This window comes from Lissotriton helveticus, chromosome 9 (assembly GCF_964261635.1).
Source record: "Lissotriton helveticus chromosome 9, aLisHel1.1, whole genome shotgun sequence".
NCBI lineage: Eukaryota > Metazoa > Chordata > Amphibia > Caudata > Salamandridae > Lissotriton > Lissotriton helveticus.
This window is the reverse complement of record NC_136070.1, coordinates 1,221,251,639-1,221,272,323: the sequence shown is the minus strand read 5'-3', so window position 1 is coordinate 1,221,272,323 and position 20,685 is coordinate 1,221,251,639. Positions and strand designations below refer to the sequence as shown.

Below are 20,685 nucleotides of genomic sequence, written 5' to 3'. Positions count from 1 at the left end.
TGATCCTCCCTGACCAATCGGGGTTTGCACCCGGAAGGGCCACCTCCCATAATCTGAGGACACTCTTCGCCATCTTGAACAATGTTTCCCAAGAACTACCTATGGCTGCAGTTTTTTAGATGCCACAAAGGCCTTCAAATCCATCGAGTGGGGCTATATTTTTGGTGTGATGCTCAGAATGGGCTTCCCGCCCCTTTTCCTCTCGTGGATTAAGCTGTTATACCATTTGCAGAGAGCTAAGGTATTGATTAATGGGCATATCTCGCAAACATTCCAAATCACTAGAAGCACCCGTCAAGGTTGCCCACTTTCCCCGTTACTTTTTGCTATTGTGGTGGAGCCGTTGGCGGCAAAACTGAGACAACACCTCAATGATAAGGCCCTGAGATGTAACCTGCGTCAAAGACTTATATCGCTCTATGCGGATGACATCACCCTTTACATTCGGGACCCACAGCTGAACCTGAACCCGGTGCTTAGGGAATTTATAGTATTTGGGAAATTATCGGGAATACAAATCTACTGGGGGAAGTCAAGTATTTTTCCACCTACACGCATAACGGAATATGTTACCCGATGGATAGCTTTACCACTCTCCATGGCGGGCCGAGCATCCTTAATTAAAATGGTGATACTCCCCCAACTGCTTTATCTCTTTCTCAATACACAGTACTGGTCCTATTAGACCTCACGGCTGCGTTTGACACCCTGTCTCCTGCCATTTTAACATCTCGGCTTAAGGAGGCAGGGGTCACTGGACCAGCCCTGAGTCTTCTTAACTCCTTTCTCCATGACAGAGAACAGAGAGTTATGCTTGGAGATTTCCTCTCCCCTGCCAAGTCATTGCAATGTGGGGTGCCACAGGGTCGGCTCTTAGTCCGACCCTATTTAACATTTACGTGGCCCCACTTGCAAGACTAGTAAGATCGCAGGGGATGGAGGTGGTGTCTTACGCCGACGACACCCAGATCATGGTGTCACTGGCTCACTCTGTCAGTACATCCGCATTCAGCTTTAGGTCATGCATGCAATGCGTGGCGGAGTGGATGATTCTCAACTCCCTAAAGCTGAATGGCGACAAGACAGAGGTCTTGGTCTTTGGTAAAGACCAAGACATGTGGTCGAGCGAGTGGTGGCCTTCATCTCTTGGCATCTGCCCCACTCCCTCCCAATCGGCCAGAAACCTAGGCGTTATTTTTGACACCTCACTTTCCATGACGCTCCAAGTGAATAGGACCGTGGCCACCTGCTGGGGTGTTATCAAGATCTTAAAGAAAATCCTCCATTATCTCTCCTTCCAGGCGCGCAAACAGATTGCAATTGCTCTTGTTGGATCCAGACTCGATTATTGTAATTCTTTGTATGTGGAGTCCAACAAGGGCCTTATCCATCGATTGCAAACTGTACAGAACGCCGCTGCGCGCTTCGTCTTGGCTCTTCCTATAGCATCTTCTGTCACTACTGCTAGGAGAGATCTCCACTGGCTTCCTGTCCAGTTTAGAATTTCCTTTAAGCTCCTATGTCTCACATATAGAGCACTTGCGGCTGGCCCTGTAGACGCACTTGGTACCTTGCTTACCCGTTATGTACCCACAAGATGCCTGCGATCAGCCGGGTTACATCAATTAGTAGTGCCTCGTGCTAGACGGACTAGATGAGGAGCAAGAGCTTTTTCTGTTGTCGCTCCCCAGCTCTGGAACTTTCTTCCGTTGGAAATAAAAATCTTACCCTCCATCGATTTGTTTAAAAAAGCCTTGAAAACCTGGTTTTTCACCAGAGCGTACCAATGAGATACTGCTGTCTGACCCGGCTTGTTTCTATATTTGATTTAGGCGCCTTGACGCCCATTGGGCTAAGTTAGCGCGATACAAGATACATTTCATTCATTCATTCATTCAATATACCGTATTATCCCGGGGCTTTTTTCTTCAAAACACTGAGAACGGAACTGATACGCCTTGTGTGGGGAGGTAAACAGCCGAGGTTGCAGTGGAGCATGCTGACTAGGCCCTACTCACAGGGAGGGTTTGGGGTACCAAACTTTGAATTATACTACATGAGCGCCCAGGCCCACTATGCTTGGTTTTGGGTAGCGCAGCCGAGATACATGCCACAAGTTGCAGCGGAACACTGGCTAGCGCACCCCACACCTGTAGATGGCGTCATATATGAAAATGTGGGTGCTAGGGACAAAATGCCGACGACCCTTACATGTACGATTTCAGCATGGCAGTGCATAGGACGTATGCTAGGCACATCCATGCTCTACTCTCCGTTGCTGCCTCTCACTTATCACCCGAGCATGCCTCTCTTGCAAGAAGTCATATTCCATAACTTTAAAAAACTTACAAATATTCACACCTGGGGGGACTTATTCCATAATGGCCAATTCCGAACTCTGGAACAGATTTTCCAGAATACACAGCAGACCCCGATGGACACTTTTCTGTATATCCGGCTTAGACAGGGGATCCGGTCGCTGAACCCGGAATTTCCAGCTGAACCACAAGCACTAACACCATTACAGCTGATACTGCAGTGCACGACAGCTCGGCATCTGGTATCCTTGATCTACCGTACAGTACACACGCAGAGAGAAGCCCCGGACACTTTGTCCCGCACACGGTGGGGGGAGGAGCTGTGCTTTGCCCTGACCGATGAACATTGGGAATTCTGTTGTTCACAGACTGAGCAGGTCTCGGCCAGCAGTAGGCTCCATATAATTCATTATAAATTCCTACACAGATTGTACTATACCCCTGTAAAACTGCATAGATTTGGTCTACGGGACTCGGATAGATGTGACAGGTGTCGGGCCAAGGGTGCGGATTTTCTCCATCTGGCGTGGGAATGTCCTGGGATATATGAGTACTGGAAACGGATCTTCCAGGCTCTGACATTGATGATAAATATGCACGTTGACCCTACCCCATTGATGGCCCTGTTAGGCTATGTTAAGACTTTACGGGCTGAGCACCTCAAATTTGTAGCCCTGGCGTTGCTCATGGCTAAGAGAAGAGTGGACTGTCGCTGGGGAGGGGCCAGGCACCCAAATTTAAGACCTGGATCGATGATTTGGTGATCTGCCAAGAGAGGTTGGCAACATATGCTGAATTGTTGCCTATAGCCTCCAGGCCTAGGGATCTATGGGCTCCGCCAACTTGCTACCTGATCGCCCATCCGTGTAACCCCCCTTAAATTGGTGTGACTATATTAATGCATACGAGACACAGGAGATGGCACTGATGGGATGGGGGTGGTGCCATTGTATATCGCGGGTAGGGGGAGTGAAAATGACCTGCTGTCTTGGTACCTGTGAGTTCTGAAATCAACACTAGTGCACATAAAGTGATGGGATGTTTCACGTGGGAGAGGAAGGATGGAAATGTAAACTGTTTGCATGCCAATTTCAGAACGTGTTATTTGGTACACGGGAGCTCACTAGGCCGGCAAGCATTCGGGACTTGATCTGACACGGCATTAAAAGGACACTAATACCATGTAACTTGAAAGTAAACACCCACCAATGTACCAGTTATTGTATCATACCTACTGTTGATGCTATTGTGACTGTCATGAAAGTTCAAGTACAATAAAGATGCATTGAGATTCTGTATTTATCTTGTCACTTTTGGTGCGCTTCAAAGACAGAGGTCAAATGTCTGGCTATGACTCCTGACAAATTACAACTTATTTTCTTTTTTAAAATGGGTGTTGGTGTTTACAAACGCCTCTCACTTCACAGTCAGAGAGAGAAAAGTAAAGTGAATAATGTGAAAATCTTGCTGGGGTCCCAGGAGTGTGAAAGGAAAGCTGATGGATGTAATTTATTTGTAACACGTCAAAACATTTAAATACGTGTAAATGAACTGTACACATTCAGCAGCCAGGAATGCAAAACTGAAGCATATTTATCATTCTGAAGTGTGAAGGAAACAGAGACTTTAAAAGGATCAAAACAAATCAAACACTTTCCCTTAGTGAGTCGCAAATGATAAACATTCACGGAAACCCGATTTCCACACATTATCATTTGCGTGCAATACAGTTTTATCACTAAATCTGTATGCCTGCAAATTTAGTGGGCATTCCAATGGAAAATGTGCTGTCTGCAGATGACAGTGCACTGCCACAAGATGCTTGAGTTACATCAAAAAATGGCACGGCTTATGTCCATTAACCCGTTGCGTGCTTATGTCGGCCAACGGCCGTCGCGACCCCGCCCACACATCAAAGCCGCCGCACCGCGGCAGTGAAAGGGTTAACCCCTTGCATGCGTCGGACGGCCCACAGCCTTCCGACGCCGCTGTGGGTGTGTGCGTCAGACGGCTTGGAGCCGTTTGATCTGCACACGCTTGGAATTTCGCGCCCAAGATGTTAAAGCTAGGTCGGTCACAAAAGTTTGTTCTAACAAATGGAGTTGTGGTTCTAAAACCTTTGGGAAGCGCTGCCATATAGGGCAGGGAACTGAAATAGAGGAGAAAGCCATCAACCTGAGAAAGGGGGTGGCCTAAAGCCCAGACTCTCTAGAATCAATGAAATGCTGTCCACAACAGACAGCTGACGCACAACACGTGTCAGTCTGAGGACCCTATCAAGGTTTGCCAATGGAATGTAACTAAATGTACTAATGCGCCACATGCATTATTTAAGAGGTGGTGAGAGTGAAACTCTCTCTGCTCCCTTTATACACAACCCATATTATCCAGAGAGAGGCCAACAGTCAGATTCCATGCCTTTGCTTACTAGTTCACTACATTTCACAGCCATGAGATTCAGGTCTACTCACTCTTCAGCTGCCCTTTGACATCCCGGTCGTCGCCTGAATGCTCATCTTCATAATGGGACTGCAGCTGGTGGAATGACTGCAGGTCCTTCTTGCACAAGGGGCAGAGAAAGCCTTCCCTCATGTCCCCCTCATCAACAAATGGGGGTGGGTTATTCAAAGCCATTGTCATGCTGATCTCTGGAGGGGAGTCTGTTTACTCTCAGGCCACAAAGGAGAGGGACAAAGTCCAAACCGCAGCCGTGAAGAAATTCACTGTTTATTAACATTATCCTGACGCTACTGGATGCAAGCTGTGATGCAGCATCTTCATTTCTAGTCCATTTTCGCAGCAGAAACGTATCCTAGGAAGCAAACAAAAAGAGACTAATTTATTACCAGGAATAAATACTACGGTTTTTTTTGTTTATATTGTTTTAAAATTTCTGATTAAAGTACTCTTTTAAACATCTTTTTTGTGAGTGCAGAAGGAAACAAGTATTGGCAATACTAACAGCTAGCTTTAAAGGAATGTTTTTGTATGGTATTCTGATACATTAAAAGTAAATGGCATGAGTATGGATATGTATGTGTGTGGAAACAAGGAACTGTAGCGTAATATTGCCGTAGGTTAAAAGGTCAGGTGACAGTTGCACTGTCAAGCTAGACCTAAAAATCCATATAGGTTAATGAGGGCCCTCCTCCTATCTGTGCTGCTGCCAGGGAAAACGTCATACATTATCTAGTGATCTAAACACTTTAATATCCTGAAGATTCAAGCTCAGGAAGCTGGATAAATAAAAGGAACACAGATGTGTGGAGGGCAAGCACTTTTTTTTAAGAAGCACACACATTCTGCCTAATAAAAATATGTACTCCAGACTCCCAACATTTGGGTAGAGAAAAAGGCTCTCTCCTGATGATTCTCTCGGTGTGTATATATATTTACATACACACACACACATATATAATTCTTACAATATTCTCAAACAAATATACAAAGAAAAATATATTTCATACTTATAGCCACAGCATATATTCCCATTACTTTCACTGCATGATCTGTGTACATTCGAAAGTCCACCTGATAAAGCCATTGGTTAGCCATATGTAGAATAAAGACCTAAACTTGAGGGCTACAATACCATTCAGTTGTAACCACCAACAAAGAAACTAAACTTGAGGTCCACTATATTATTCTACTGTTAGCAGCCAACACATGTTTGCGAGGACCTCCTTTTCTCAGGGCTGAAACAACATTTTTACGATACCCACAAATGCGAGTTTTCGATCGAAAAAACAATCCTGGTCTATTATTTCTCATCCAAAAGTTATTTTACTTATGTCAGGTAGCTGAATCCCGTCAATGCGTACACACAGCCTCTTTTATTAATATGAAAACCGTACCAATGCGTTGCTGATCCTTCTGCTAGACGAGATAAAGTGAAATTTGGGGAACCTTTTCTAAGAACTGATTATCACCAAACATTGTAAACAAGGAAAATAATCATTTGGATGAAAACTACTACTACGGAGCCGCTTCTAAGATTGAGAATTAGCTTTTACATACCTAAAGTAAGGAAAATAAAGTCAAATGGAGGCTAGTAGGAAGCTCTGGTAATTGGGTGATATTTACCGGGCCATAAAGGCCAATTAAAATCCTTTACACTTACTTATCGACCACACAGCGGTAGGTACATTACTCGAGGTCACATTGTACCCTCCATCCTGCGCTTTAACCTGAAAAGACAAAAGAATACCACCAATCTTGGATATCACAGCAGTCTCGTCAAAAGGCTTCGCACATCGAGTCTGCAAAAGTTCTCAAGCAAATTCCATCTGACACAGTAATGCAAGTAAATTTTCTCAGTAAATCAGAGGTTTGTATGATCCGAATTATCGTTTCTAGATTCAATGTATTGCATATTGACCGCAGGTCGTTTGATCAGTCAACACATCATCATTTACCTCCATCTTTTCAACTTTTACCCATCTTTCCAAGCCAGTGCGCCATCGTGCTTCCCTTCCATGTTGTGGCTTTGCAACAGTTGGCTGACATTAGTCCACCGGCCAAGCAACATAAAATGGAAGGCTGCATTTTTTTTTAGCAAAAGTGGGTCTCCTAAGGCAAGGTTGTGGAGACTTGATTCTATGATGTTGCAGGAAGCCTGCAAAGTTCTGCAGCTCAGAGCTTTGTACAATTCCACCACATATTTGGTAGTCCGCACACCCCAGAACGTTGTAAAATCCCATCACATATTCGGAAGTCTGCACACCCCAGAACTTTGTACAATCTCATCATGTATTCGGAAGTCTGCACACCCCAGAACGTTGCAAAATCCCATCACATATTCGGAAGTCTGCCTACCCCAGAACTTTGTACAATCCCATCACATATTCGGAAGTCTGCCTACCCCAGAACGTTGTACAATCCCATCACATATTCGGAAGTCTGCACACCCCAGAACTTTGTACAATCCCATCACATATTCGGAAGTCTGCCTACCCCAGAACGTTGTACAATCCCATCACATATTCGGAAGTCTGCACACCCCAGAACTTTGTACAATCCCATCACATATTTGGTAGCCTGCACACCCCAGAACGTTGTACAATCCCATCACATATTCGGAAGTCTGCCTACCCCAGAACGTTGTACAATCCCATCACATATTCGGAAGTCTGCACACCCCAGAACTTTGTACAATCTCATCATGTATTCGGAAGTCTGCACACCCCAGAACTTTGTACAATCCCATCACATATTTGGTAGCCTGCACACCCCAGAACGTTGTACAATCCCATCACATATTCGGAAGTCTGCCTACCCCAGAACGTTGTACAATCCCATCACATATTCGGAAGTCTGCACACCCCAGAACTTTGTACAATCTCATCATGTATTCGGAAGTCTGCACACCCCAGAACTTTGTACAATCCCATCACATATTTGGTAGCCTGCACACCCCAGAACTTTGTACAATCCCACCACATCTTCGGAAGTCTGCCTACCCCAGAACTTTGTACAATCCCACCACATCTTCGGAAGTCTGCCTACCCCAGAACTTTGTACAATCCCACCATACATTCGGAAGTCTGCACTGCCAGTAACATCTGGGACAGAAAAGAAGAGCAAATTTGAAAAACATTCTCTCTTTAACTTCCACTGTATTAATATAACCCTGCTATTTTCTGCGACAAGCCTAGCATGCTCACAAGTAATGTGCCGTTCTGCATTAGAGTGTTGCTACCCTAAAACAGTTTTCGAACGTGAGAGAAATCTTTGTGAAGTGCACAGGATTGAGCTCTCTCTTCACTCGGGCTCAGCTGTAACAGGTTCCAGCTTGCCGTGAACACAGGTCGCCGTCAACCTGTGTGATGCCCTTTCCCCTTTTGTTTCCATCACCTCTGGTTGTGCTATCAGCAAAAAGGGAGGCTCCTACTCCTGCAGGGTGCAACCCAACAGAAGGCCATTTACTCAAGTATTCTGCTAGGGAGGGGTAAAGGTGTGGATTCGGACCTTCTTTCTTAGCACAGTTTGACAATACAGCAGCACCGTAACACTAAGTATTGCCTAACCGTGCTAGACATTTTCCTGTATCTTGACTTGAGTATAGGTAGTAAAGTTAAATAATTATTGTCTTTGTCAATGACTACACTGCTCTTCAAAATTCACTAACCAAAAAATAATAAGGCTGGTTAAATTGTTAAATTCTTTCCTGTCTTCAGTGTTGAATTGTATTTTGATACACAAGCCCGGAGCTTGCTCATACCATTAAACATTGTGTCTAGATTAAATATTTCAATTTAAAAAACAAAACAAAAACAGTTGTTTAGAATGTCATAACTTGTGGCCTTGGTAGGCCATGACGTTCAAACAAGTGCAGCACAAACAGAAACAAACACTGGAAATGCCAATAGGTCGGACTAAAAAATTCTACAACACAGGGTGCATAGGAAAGATAGGAAACATAGGGCCACTTCTAGCAGAGCAGTTTTGCCAGCACTTGAATTGTGTAGGGCCACTGTGATGGCAGGAGATGTATATGGAGCAGACGTCTGTGGGTGTATCAATGTGTCTTTACTTATCCAAACAGAAAATACATTTATTAGGACACTGTTCAGTTTGCTCCCAAAGACTCCTCTAACACTGCTGCATGTTGATTTAGCATTAGATAGGCTAAACCACGTGGCTCTTTTAAAACCCCTGGTATATTCGGTGGCCTCAGAAAAAAAACAGGAATTAGCCTCTTACAGAGACGCTAGGGTGGAACTAATCAGCATTGATTAAAGTGTATGCACTCCCTGGTTCAAGAAGGTAAAATGCTTGTGTGGAGTTATTAACATGGAGGAAGTATGACACTCCCCAACTGCAAAGAGTAAACATATAGATGTCAAACATAAGCAAGCAAAGGATCAGGCCCTTGCAACCTGAAAAAAAATGTAGACTTTCACCCTTCCATTGCCCCTCTTCTTCCAGAGACAGAAGAATATTTTCAATTTTTTTTGTCATGGGTATGCTCTGCCTTGGAGAAGGCGGATCATTCCAGTTTGTAAATTTATGGGCACGGTACACTATTGGGAAGCCTACAGGCTTCTCAGATGCAGCACGAAAGATAAAATTGTGTTTGCTATCTCCAGGTTTCTCGTTTGGGCCTGGAGAATGAGATCGAGCAAAGTTGCCACAGAGGTCTGAAGGCTCAGAATGGGGTTAGTTTGTTTTTAACTTGTGTGTTCTAAGCCATACGTTGCACTTGCACTTTAGAGATCTTGCTGCTATTTTAAAATATCTATATTTATGTTGGTTTTTGACAATGTTTCCTAGTAGTGAGAATTGTTTTCTATGTTAAAGTGTTATAACTAATTTTACTACGTTTATGTTTTTTTTATAAGCTGAATTAAAGTAATATTGGAATGAAAGTGCATTTTGTCCTACTGATGGCTGTAGGTGCTCAGTAAGTCACCATACATGCATCCTCTTACTTATCTTTGCACTCATGCATTCGTCCATCCATCGCCTCATTCCTTGACACAACCACAATAAAGACTCAAACTCAACAAGATAAATCAAAAGAAATGATGTTGCCATCTAAACACAACAGAAATATGGCTGAAATACCAAAACTAAACTTAGAAGCTGAGTTTCAGTCTTGATGTGACTTTTTAAATAGTCTATTCTTGTTTTAAAGTTCCAGCATGGCTGCCACATTTAGAACCAATGCGATGGTCATCTTGGATTGGTAAAACAATGATAACCTATGGCCAAAGGCATTCCAGAATAGTCACCTTGTTTAAAGGCAGTGGCCAAGTGGGTTGTGATGCACCACAGGTGAAATGAGCAGCAAGCAAAAGGCCTACTATCACTGCCTTGGTAGCTGCCTTATACTCTTATGAAAAATTTAAATAAAAGAGGAAAATCAAAAGAAAATTACGCGGAAATATAAAGCGAGGAAACAAAACTAAAGAACTGGCCAATCTGCAGAAACACAGAAGACCTACTGTGTTGGGCATAAGCTTTCCCACAAGGAAATCATCAGGTTTACTGTAAAGAAAAATACAAATATGTACAAACTTAGAGTTGTCAAAACAATGCAAGTTCCTCCTAAGAGAGCTTAATAAAGATTATTATAGTGCACATCTTCTATCCCCATGGTTTCTTCAGGTGGGTCACCAACACCAAAATCGTTGCCAACTACAGAAATCTGTGAGATTTCATGTAGAAAATACCTGCCTTTAGCACACTCTTTTCACATTAAGTTAGCAAGAGTCACTTGATTTGTCATACCTTTTCATTCCAAATAGGTCACACCTAAGGAATCTGACATAACTTTTCCCAGTGAACCGAAAAAACGTATAGCCTTTACCGTTGGCTTGACCCTTTAACACAGGTTTACTCAACTTCCCATAAGCTGACCACTGTCATGCATAAAGCTACAAAATGAAACATATGTACAAAATTAAAGTTGCAAAAACAATGTACAGCCCCTCTCAACATGGCCCAACAAGTATCATCATCAGTGAAAATATTCTATCTCCAGGGTTTGTCATAGTGGGTGACCAACACCAAAACACTTGCCTACTATGGTAATGGTAATTGTAACAAAATAAATGCCAGCAGCCTGTAGCATAGTGTGAAAATAATTCACTGTTGGAGGACTATTGATTTTAGCAAATGCTTTTTACAATAAATAAGCCACACCTACTACCTTTGTCGTAACTTGTCATAACAAACAGACCGGATCATATTGAACAATAAATCATGCATAAACTTCAATAAATGTCTGTTATTTACATTCATTAAATAAATGAATGTTGTATGAAAACTTGCTTTTTCAAAATTCAGTAGCCACTGTAATTTGAAGCACAGGCTTTATCAGGGTTAGGATATTTTTCCACAAAAATAAGCCAAAGTGACTCAATATTGAGTTAAACAAACCAAGGGTGTGTTCGTCAACATTTGAAGCCAGTTTAGTCTGAAAATTAACACTTTGTGTTCTAACTGAAACATGTCTCTACCAGGTGTTTGTTCTCAGCTAACCTTGTACGAAAGTTAAATCACTCCCTGCTGCTTCCATTTACTGCATAACAAAACACTGTAACCAGTTCGAGAGTATTGGAATACGGTCGAAAAGCTACAATACGGTATTATAAATGGTTTACATACCTTTAAATGTGCCTACTATACACTCACAAGCCACAATGAGTTTAAAGGATGGGCTTTGAAAACTCGGGCATGCACATAAGCAGGATGTCCCTTTGGCACGTGATAAATAGAATAACCCTTCCATTTGTCAGGCCTTGTAAACTTCCTTCCTTTGTTAATAATAAGTGACCTTGCTCAGTTTTCCAACTTAAGTCACTATTCTGCATTGAGTCATATAAGCAGTATTCCAAAGACTTCAAGGTACAAGCCACCTAGATTTAAATGACAAGACAATTTGAAAGAGGTGAATGGTAAGGAATGCACATTTCATTTTAACTAAATTATATGTATAGCATGAAACAAACTGAACAGATTGTTGGTGGCTGAAACAAAACGTCAGTTCTAATTACTAAGCACAACAACAGTACTCATTTTAACACATAGATTCGGAGTTTTGAGCCAGCCAGATTTTACACGTATTGTATGGTCTGTCTACTAGGCCCTTTGTGTGGTGAAGCTCAAACGTCACTCGCAACAAACAGCTCAAGCTGCCAAATTCAGAGCAGGTTCAGCTTTACCAATGAATCTCCCCAAAGCCAAAATTACTTCAATTGGACCAATGCAAGGAAAGGAAAGTTGCATCAATATGTACATCAAAGAGAGAACGAAAACAAGAGAACAGAGTGATTCATCCAATCTAGACCTCATCAAGCCAATCCAGCAGCAGCCCAGTGTCCGCAGTGTGCTTGCGGACAGTGTGTTTGTTGCTGTCCACATCTACCACTCCTAGATGATCTGCTGCTGTACCTACCAGAAGCAGCTGCTGTAGCTGGGATGGATTCCAGGTAGCATCAGGTGACAAGAACCTGCAATTTTGGTACTGCTCTTTGTCGTTAATGTCTGTTGGCGATGGCGACTTTGGTGTTTTGGAAGGGGGTTGTCTGGGAGGATGACAGCAGTGCTGACGTGCAATTTCTCAGCTCTCTTGGTCAGAGAGCCTCCACCTGCCAGGAAACAAGAAGAAAGTCTTCACAACTTAGTCAAAAATATTAGTGTGTCCGTGCTGGAGGCAACATATCTACATTTCCTTGCAGTGCATGATCCAAGCTGTTGTAACTCAGGCTGTCAATGCCCTATTTTTGTTAGGTCTGGCTTGACACAGCAGCTGTAGTTTGACGTTATGTGGCCAAAAAAACTGATTTCAGAGTACTATTGAGAGCTGGGCTTAGGCTCCACCCAAATGTTGCTTCCCCAGAGAACAAGATTTCATTGTGCTCAAGTGTTGTACTTCCACTGAAAAGAATGCGTGTATTGCACTTTTTGGGCTTCTGGAAAAGCTTATACTTGCTACAGCAGGAGCACGATGGTCATGGTGGCAAGACAATGATCTGATCTGTTTATTATGAAATGTTATAATAAAGGCAGTAGGTCCGACATATTTGTAGTGAAATGCAGGGGCGGCTCCTCCATTTGAGTGGAGGAGCTTCGCCCCACAAAGAAATGTCCCAGGCCAGAGCTGAAAAATAAAATGGTAATACAAGTTTATTAATATTTTATTTTTCAGAAATCAACCTGTCCCGAACAGAGTGACAGGACGGGGCGGGCAGGTGATGCTGAGTGGTAGCAGGGAGCTGTGTGCTTAAGTTTAAAGTGCACGTCGCTTTGGCCGGCTGCCTTGCGACGGCCAGCCAGACATGTACATTTTAAACTTCTCTAACCTAGCTGTCTTTGTCAGCTGGGTTAGAGAAAACGCTGAGTGAGGCTGCTCTCTTCAAATCTGGCTGGTGAGAGCAGAATCAGGATTGGGTATGGGAGTTGGTTGGGTCCAGCATTTGAAAGAAGACAGAAGGAGGAGGAGGTCGAGTTGCGCAGGAAGGTAAGTGTATTTTATTTATTTATTTTTGTTATGTCACTTGCCTCATCACCCTCAGTACATGCCAGCTGCCACTGTTGAAATGCATATGTTAACATCAGTCCATTTAAAGGTGGTTTGCTCTTATTCTGTATGATAGCCTGCAGAGAATGATTCAGTTACATGTAATCTCACAGATTACCGTAGTATGCAAGGGTTTTAGTGTTAGCCACACACTCTGACACACTTAGGGTGTTTTCATTATAATGATTCTTGATAGGCTTACTGAGAGGGGGTGTATATTGTTTTGAAAACTCTACCTTTGTACAGAACTATCATTTTCTTACTGTATGCATGATGGTTGCCAGTTTAGGTGCTCTTGGATAGGCCTGTGTTGGTTATGGCATCACACCACTCTTAAAAGAATAGACCTTATTTCACTGGGAAAGGTCAGGCCAGATTCCAGAGGTCTGCAGTGCGTATTATGAAAGCTTATGACAAAGCCAGTAGACCTGTCCTAAAGTCAGTAGCCAGGTATTTTGTTACACAGAATCTCACAAACTACTGCAGCAGGAAAGGGGTTTGGAATTGGTTACCCACCAACATAATCTGTGGGTATCGAAGATGCACCGTACAGTCATCATTATTAGGGTTTCATAGGAGGGATTTTATGTTGTTTGGACAACTGGAATTTTAGTACATATTTGTAATTTTATTACAGTATACCTGATAATCGCCTTATGGTAAAGCTGATGCCCGAAACAGTAGGTCTTCAGTGTCTGAGTGGTTGGCCAATCATTTCATTTTAAGTATCCCATTCATATATTTGCTCCTCCTCCGCCTTTATTTTATATTTTTTTCGTAAGAGTTCACTACAGCTCCCGAGGCAGTGCTTACGGGCCGTTTGCTTGCCCCCCATTTCATCTGTCGCGCACTGCATCCCATCAAGGCTCTTATTCTAAGCCAGGTGACCATTATGGAATGCTGCAGTCTGTAGTGCATCATGTTGTTTTACCATTCGAAGATGGCTAGCATGCTGGTTCCAATGTGGTAGCCATGCTGGAACTTTAAAACAATGATAGACTATATGCAATACCAGTGCAAGACGCACACCTATTGTTGTGTTTACTTTTGGTTTCGTTTTTGCAATCATATTCCTGCTGAGTTTAGATAGCATCTTTCTTTCTTTTTTCAAATTGTATTATTTTATCTTGAATAAGTTGTTGAATCTGTGAGTGTTTTGGATGGATGCAGGAGTACAAAGATTAACAACATGGTGCATGTATCATGACTTACTGAGTTCGTACACCCCCCAATGGGACAAAATACATGTTAATTCCTAAACCAGATGTACAAGCATTGCTAATGTTTGTTTTGTACTTTCATACACCAGCTAAGATACCATCTGAAAACAACATGCAGGGTTATTAAGTTTGAGTAGCGAAAGTAAATTATATTATCTTCAGCTTTCCACCTACTAAAAAGAAGAAAATAAAATGTCCTGTGACTAATTGCTAAGACAACAGATCATTCCATGAAATATAAGTGGACTCGATTAAAACTGATGGGGTGGGTGTGAATATCATATAACTTGGAGACCCATCATTTTTACACCAACATATATTAGAGTCACAGTGACGTGAAAAAAGATGTACGTCCTTTTAAGACTATGTTTAACTCTTTATCTATAATTTAGTCGATGGAGGTACAAGCAATGTGAGTCAGTCTATGTTAGTTCCAAGCATACACAATGGTGTATATATAGGCGTCAAGATAGTAGGACTACGCCAGGAGGCCTCACAGCCATAGCATTCAATAGATTTTAATACAATTGATCCCTCCATTCACACACGCAGCCCATGAGCCGCTCGTCCCACCAGTCCCTGACAAGATTAAATACATTATGGTGTCGCATGATTTTGCCTGGGCTGGTGGTCCTCAATGGGCCCATGTATCCCTGGGGTGGGAAGCACTAGGCAACAGTGAGAAGAATACCACCGATAATTTGTCAATTAGTGTGAAATAGTTGAGCCATTCCTCGAACCAGGGAATACCGCCTTCTCCATGTCATGGTAGCTCTGCGCTTGTCCATTATTGCTGCAATCGCCACAAGTTTTCTATATGTATTTGGAACATTCTTTACGTATTCTTAGAGGTCTATGAATGGAGTGACCTTACCACTATGCTCAGTCATGTTATACACTGCCTTTCCCACTCTGGACTAAAATGACATAACTGGGGAAAAGTGCCATGGTAAGGGTATGAAGCCAACCCCTGAAGCTGCACATCTCTGGCACCATGAGATTTCAATTATGCCATATTTAACCAGGCTTGCTGGAGTGTAGTATGTCCTATGTATGGACTTAAAGTGTATTCGTCGGTGTTTTCCATTAGGGACGTTTTCCTTTGACTGATGGCAGCAATAGGCCATAGGTGTGCCTAGACTCTCATCTGCTCAGTGTCATGATACCCTCCGGGTGATAGTATGCTCTACAAATCTACATAAAGATAGGGCCATTGTGCCTCTGATGTCTTAAAGCTCAAGTCCTGCAACCAGTCAGCTGTACAAAGAATATAATCTACTACTGTTTCTATCATTACAGCACTGTACATTGAGGCCATCAATCTGATTGGATGTGGGTTCCTTATAGTAAAAGTGAGTAGCTTCCACTTAGAAGGCTCATTCATCATTGATGGTAACAGGTCCTCAACCATATGACACAGTCTGAGATATGTCAACACATAGCACATGTGCATCAGTGCTAGCTGTGCAGCCCAGATAATACAGATATGACATGAACGTCTTATTTATAAATGGATCATCCACTGTGTGCATCTGGTGAAAGCGCACTTGCTTTATTACTCCAGGGTCGCATGCAGACTCTATTTGGAGGTTGTTGAATAGTGACAACATGAAGAAGTACATTTCAGAGACCCCACATATCGAGTTCACCGTCAACCTGGCCGACACTGTCCATTCTACTGTGTGTATTTCTCTTTTAAGCCCAAGGGGTTTTTTCATCAGCACAGCCTTCACAGATCTGCCAGTCGCTCCTCCAGCTCATAGCGGAGTGCCTGCCTGCAGAAACCAATGAGTAAATTGCACCTGCAAGACTACTTCACAAGATTCTATTTTTTTTTTAAATAAGATCTACAACATTCATCTAGTCCAGTCCTGAAAGTAGATAAATCTACCTTAATTTGACAAATAACAAACAAATCGTCACCATTTAATAAACAAAAATATAACATTCAGAGGCCTTGAAAAATGTGCACACTTACGGCATCTGTATCAGTTAAAATGTAATTAGAATCAAGAGCTGCTGAACAAGTTCACTTAATTATCAAGACATGCTACCACATGTACATAAAATCAATCAGAAACATTGTCAATTTGGTCTGGAATCACGTCACACCTATGTTAAACTATATTTGTGGTGTTCTCAGAGAAATAATTCTGTGCATCAGTCTGAAAGAGGTAATAACATGCATTTTAAACAATAAGTCCATCATGTCACAATGAAGAAAGCAGAAGACAGTTACAGATCTACCCAGGAGTTGGTGTCCAGCAAAATCTCCCCAGGATTAGACCAATGAAGCCTCTAGAGACCACCAATAACCCCAAAGCTACTCGAAGGATCTACAGGCTGCTGGTAAGATGGTAAGTGAAGGATCTACAGGCTGCTGGTAAGATGGTAAGTGAAGGATCTACAGGCTGCTGGTAAGATGGTAAGTGTTAGAGCTTATGATTCGACCACGGCTTTCATGGAAGGCTAGCCATGAGAAAACTGTTTCGCTCCAAAAAGGTCTTTGCTGCACAGTTTAAGTTTGCAACGCAACGCCTGAATAAACCACAAGACTTCTGGAACAGTTTCCAATAGATTGATGAAACCAAAGTGGAGTTGTTATGCTTCATGTATAATGACACATCTGTCAAAATCCAAACCCCGTACCAACGAAAGAACATCATACCATTTGTTAGGCCTGGAGCACAAGGAATAACGTTTGGGCCTGTTAGCAGCCACAAGACCTAGATACTTAACAACGATGGCGTCCACCACTAATTCCTCTCTAGAACAACACATTCCACTAAAAAACGTAAGACCGTCATTTTCGAACTTAAGCTTAAATAAAGACCACTCATACAGCAAGACAATGATCCAAAACACATCAGTAAATCTACAATTGGGAGACTGGAAAAGAAGCAGAGGCCTGTTTGAAAAAAAGGACGTAATGTCCGTGGGCTGCGGTGTCGCCAAATGTGCCCCAATCAGATGAGTGAAGGACTGCCAATGGAAGAGTAGCGCCCATGTGTGTGCGGGTGGTCGTCCAGTGTCAGCAGATGAAGTGGGTTGAGAGTGCTAGGATGCGGCGAGTGTAGGGTATGCCAGGGAGTGAAATGGGTTAGGCGGTCCGGGTGAGGACGTGCAGTGTCAGCAAATGGAATCTAGGTGAGATCGCCAGGATGAGGCGGGAAAATGGTATGCCGGGGAGTAAGGCTGGTAAACAGGCCCGAGTAGGGACGCGGAGGTTCGCCTGAAGTCCAGGAGGATGCTCGGTGGATAACACTGGATCGCTATGGAGGACTCGTACGCCGCTACCCTAGACCGGGTTGGAATTATCACCGGTCACTAGGGGCCTGCTCTCCTACTCTGTCCGACTCGGAACAGCCCTGAAGAGTCACGGGATAACTCCTTGTGACGAAAAACGTGTCAGCTGGTTGTTTGGCTCAAGACAGTCGTTGCTTTGTGATTACATAAAAAAACCTGTTTCTTCAAACATACACCGGTGTCGACCGCTGCTTTGTTTGAAGTGAGATAATATTTGTAATAACTTTGTAATACCCTCACTACGTGTGCCCAGGACAGTGCACCTTTTTTTTTTAATGGAGGAAATTTAAAGTGTTGATAAATGTTCCATAATATGGACTATATAGCGGCACTTTAAATTTCTCCCACTTGGAAAAAAAGCTATATTTTTCTGTCATAAATATGCGTTGTCTATCAGCCACTGGAAGATGCCTGCTGTGTGCAAATGCAAAACTTTAAAATGGGAGAAAATTCAAATGAAGAGTTAACTCAATCATTAAGTTAGTGTTGTGGGTAGGTAAGGAAAGATGAAGTACATCCACGATGGTGTTGAACAACAAATCCTTCTTTTATTGTGGTATATTTAAGAAGCCCATCCACAAGGGTCCTTCCAGCTCCATGTCCTCGCAACAACTGCCAAGGTAAACTGGCGACAAGGAGACAGAACATGGAATCACACTTGTAAGATGCAGATACAAAGAAATACATCTTTTCAGAATACCAAAGAATGCTCATAGAATACACAAGATTACAGAATGCTCAATAACACACAGAACACAACAGTTAGCTCTTCATTTTAGTTTTCTGCCACTTGAAAGCTGTCAGAAAACCTTTGTTAGCACACGCTCCAATATCAAGTTAACATCAACTTTTATCAAAGAGTTAGATATCAGTCCTTCAGTTCTTCATCTCTGTGCCCTGGGTCTTAAAGCTGTGTGGAAAACTGATCATTATCAGGTCCTGCTGTCTGCAGTTCAAGAGGCCTGACTAAAATAAACACAGGCTTCCTTAACTTTAAAAGGAAAATGCATCCAGGAGATAAAATAAAATGTATTGACCCGGTCTTATTCCAAAATGAACTCATGGCTGCGAGCTATTCTGAAGATGTCAGCAAGCTACCAGTGGCTTGCGATCGACTGGTGGGAGATGCCTCATTTAAACATTGGAGGTAGGGCAGGATGGTAGAACCTCGCTGACCGATGGGTTCGGATCCCTGGAGCATATCAGACTCATTCCCTAGAATAGTTAATGTAAGGGCAGCCAGCCTCTTTGGGTCTGAGAAGAACCTAATCCAGTCCAAAACCTGCAGAGCTCAACAGCAGTCTAATTTCTACCACTATAAAAGCTGTGGTTTAGCTGAGCCCATCACAGCACTGAGTGCACAGCTCTAAGGGGGTGGAGGAGAGGTAGTTGGGAAGGTGCTGGTGTACCCTACATCACACTGGGGGACTGACACTATCCAATCCCTTTCTCTGAGGACAGCAGGTGTGGAGTCAAGCCAGCTCTTCTGCACCCTCAGGGATGAGCTGATGTTTAACAGAGGGCTAGACACAGTGTCAACAAGCTGGGTCTGGATTGAAGGCGAGGCCAGATGTTTATGAGTATTTTGGGGAGGGATGCAAAGAGGCTGACTTAATAGGAGGCTATAGAAGCATGAATATTTTTTAGGAGACCATTATCAAAATGGGGTGACCCAGTGGTCATTTTTAGGAGAGGGCACTGTAAACAAGGTGATGCCTGCAAACGAGGGTGAGCTGACAGGTAAGGTCACTCACACCTGCCCCCACTGGGCAATGCTCTTCGAACCTGGGGCGGGGTGCAGACCCGCCCCATCCCTGCAGTCCAGTGGCCTTGGAGCCTAGTGGGAGGGGTACCCCAGCATCCACTGTCTGCCCCCCCCCGCCCTGTCCCAGGGAGCCGGTGGGTGGCTGCACCTCGGGAAGCGGCCGGCCCCGTCCTTAACAAGCGATGCCAGACAATAGCCGGGCCCCGCCCCCGCCCAGAGGTGACAGCCCCTCCGCCAGGTGACAGTTGCACTCACCGGACTCTCGCTGCTTCGGGCGGCGTCGCAGGCCCCGCGGGGAGGGCCCCTGGGGAGGAAGGAGCGGCCTAGGGCCGCGGAGGGTGGTTAGCAGACACGGGGGGGCCTCCAGCGGCACCGGGAGGGGGCACGGGCCCGAGGGGTACCGTGGTGCTAGGTGCCAGAGGGAGGGTGGGGCGTAGGGGGGACGCAGGAGGTGACGGCCGGGTGACGCGGTACGAGCCGGGTGGCGCTCGGTGTCGGGTCGCTTCACAGGCGCTGCTGGCCCCGCCTGGCACTGTGGGAGAGTGAGCGAGCGCTCAGCCTCCAGCACCGAGTTTGTTCACTGGGGAGTGGGACTCTGGCCCCTATGCAGGCCACCGAGCCACAGCAGTTCATTTGTGGAAATAAATATATGCTGGAATCAAAATATATTCTTATGAATCTACCCAGGGCTTTAAATGGGATGAAAAAACGGGGGATCTCTCAAAGGGGCCTGGCTAATGTAATTAAGGGCGTGGCTTAAAAACACATAAGTTAAAAATCTGTGCATAGCATAGTGTGCCGCCCGACTTGTATTTTGCTGTTTCTATCTGCATCCAGATATATGATACAACAAGTAACATTACACCTACAACTCTGGACTATTGGCTTTGTCAATGGTTGTTAGTTGAATAAGATAAATAAGCAACAACTATGGCTTTTTATATAATATTGAAAAAGCTTCCACTTAACCCGTTCGGTGCTGATGACGGCTCCCGGCCGTCATGAGTTACGGTGGGCGTGTGCTGATGACAAATGGGAGCCATCATGACC

At 43.8% G+C, this 20,685-nt stretch overlaps 1 protein-coding gene across 1 annotated transcript in view; it reads right to left on the bottom strand.

Annotated features, from left to right (window-relative positions):
• RBSN (rabenosyn, RAB effector) overlaps positions 1-20,095 on the bottom strand; it is a 131,399-nt gene extending 111,304 nt beyond the window's left edge. Inside the window, exons 1-4 of the mRNA XM_078661702.1 lie at positions 19,891-20,095; positions 12,220-12,412; positions 6,336-6,505; positions 4,790-5,130 (exon numbers count right to left, since the gene is read on the bottom strand). Coding sequence (XP_078517828.1) covers positions 4,790-4,958 — 169 coding nt within the window. The 5' untranslated portion in view covers positions 4,959-5,130; positions 6,336-6,505; positions 12,220-12,412; positions 19,891-20,095. The remainder of the gene's footprint in view (positions 1-4,789; positions 5,131-6,335; positions 6,506-12,219; positions 12,413-19,890) is intronic.
• Between the last annotated feature and the right edge of the window lie 590 nt (positions 20,096-20,685).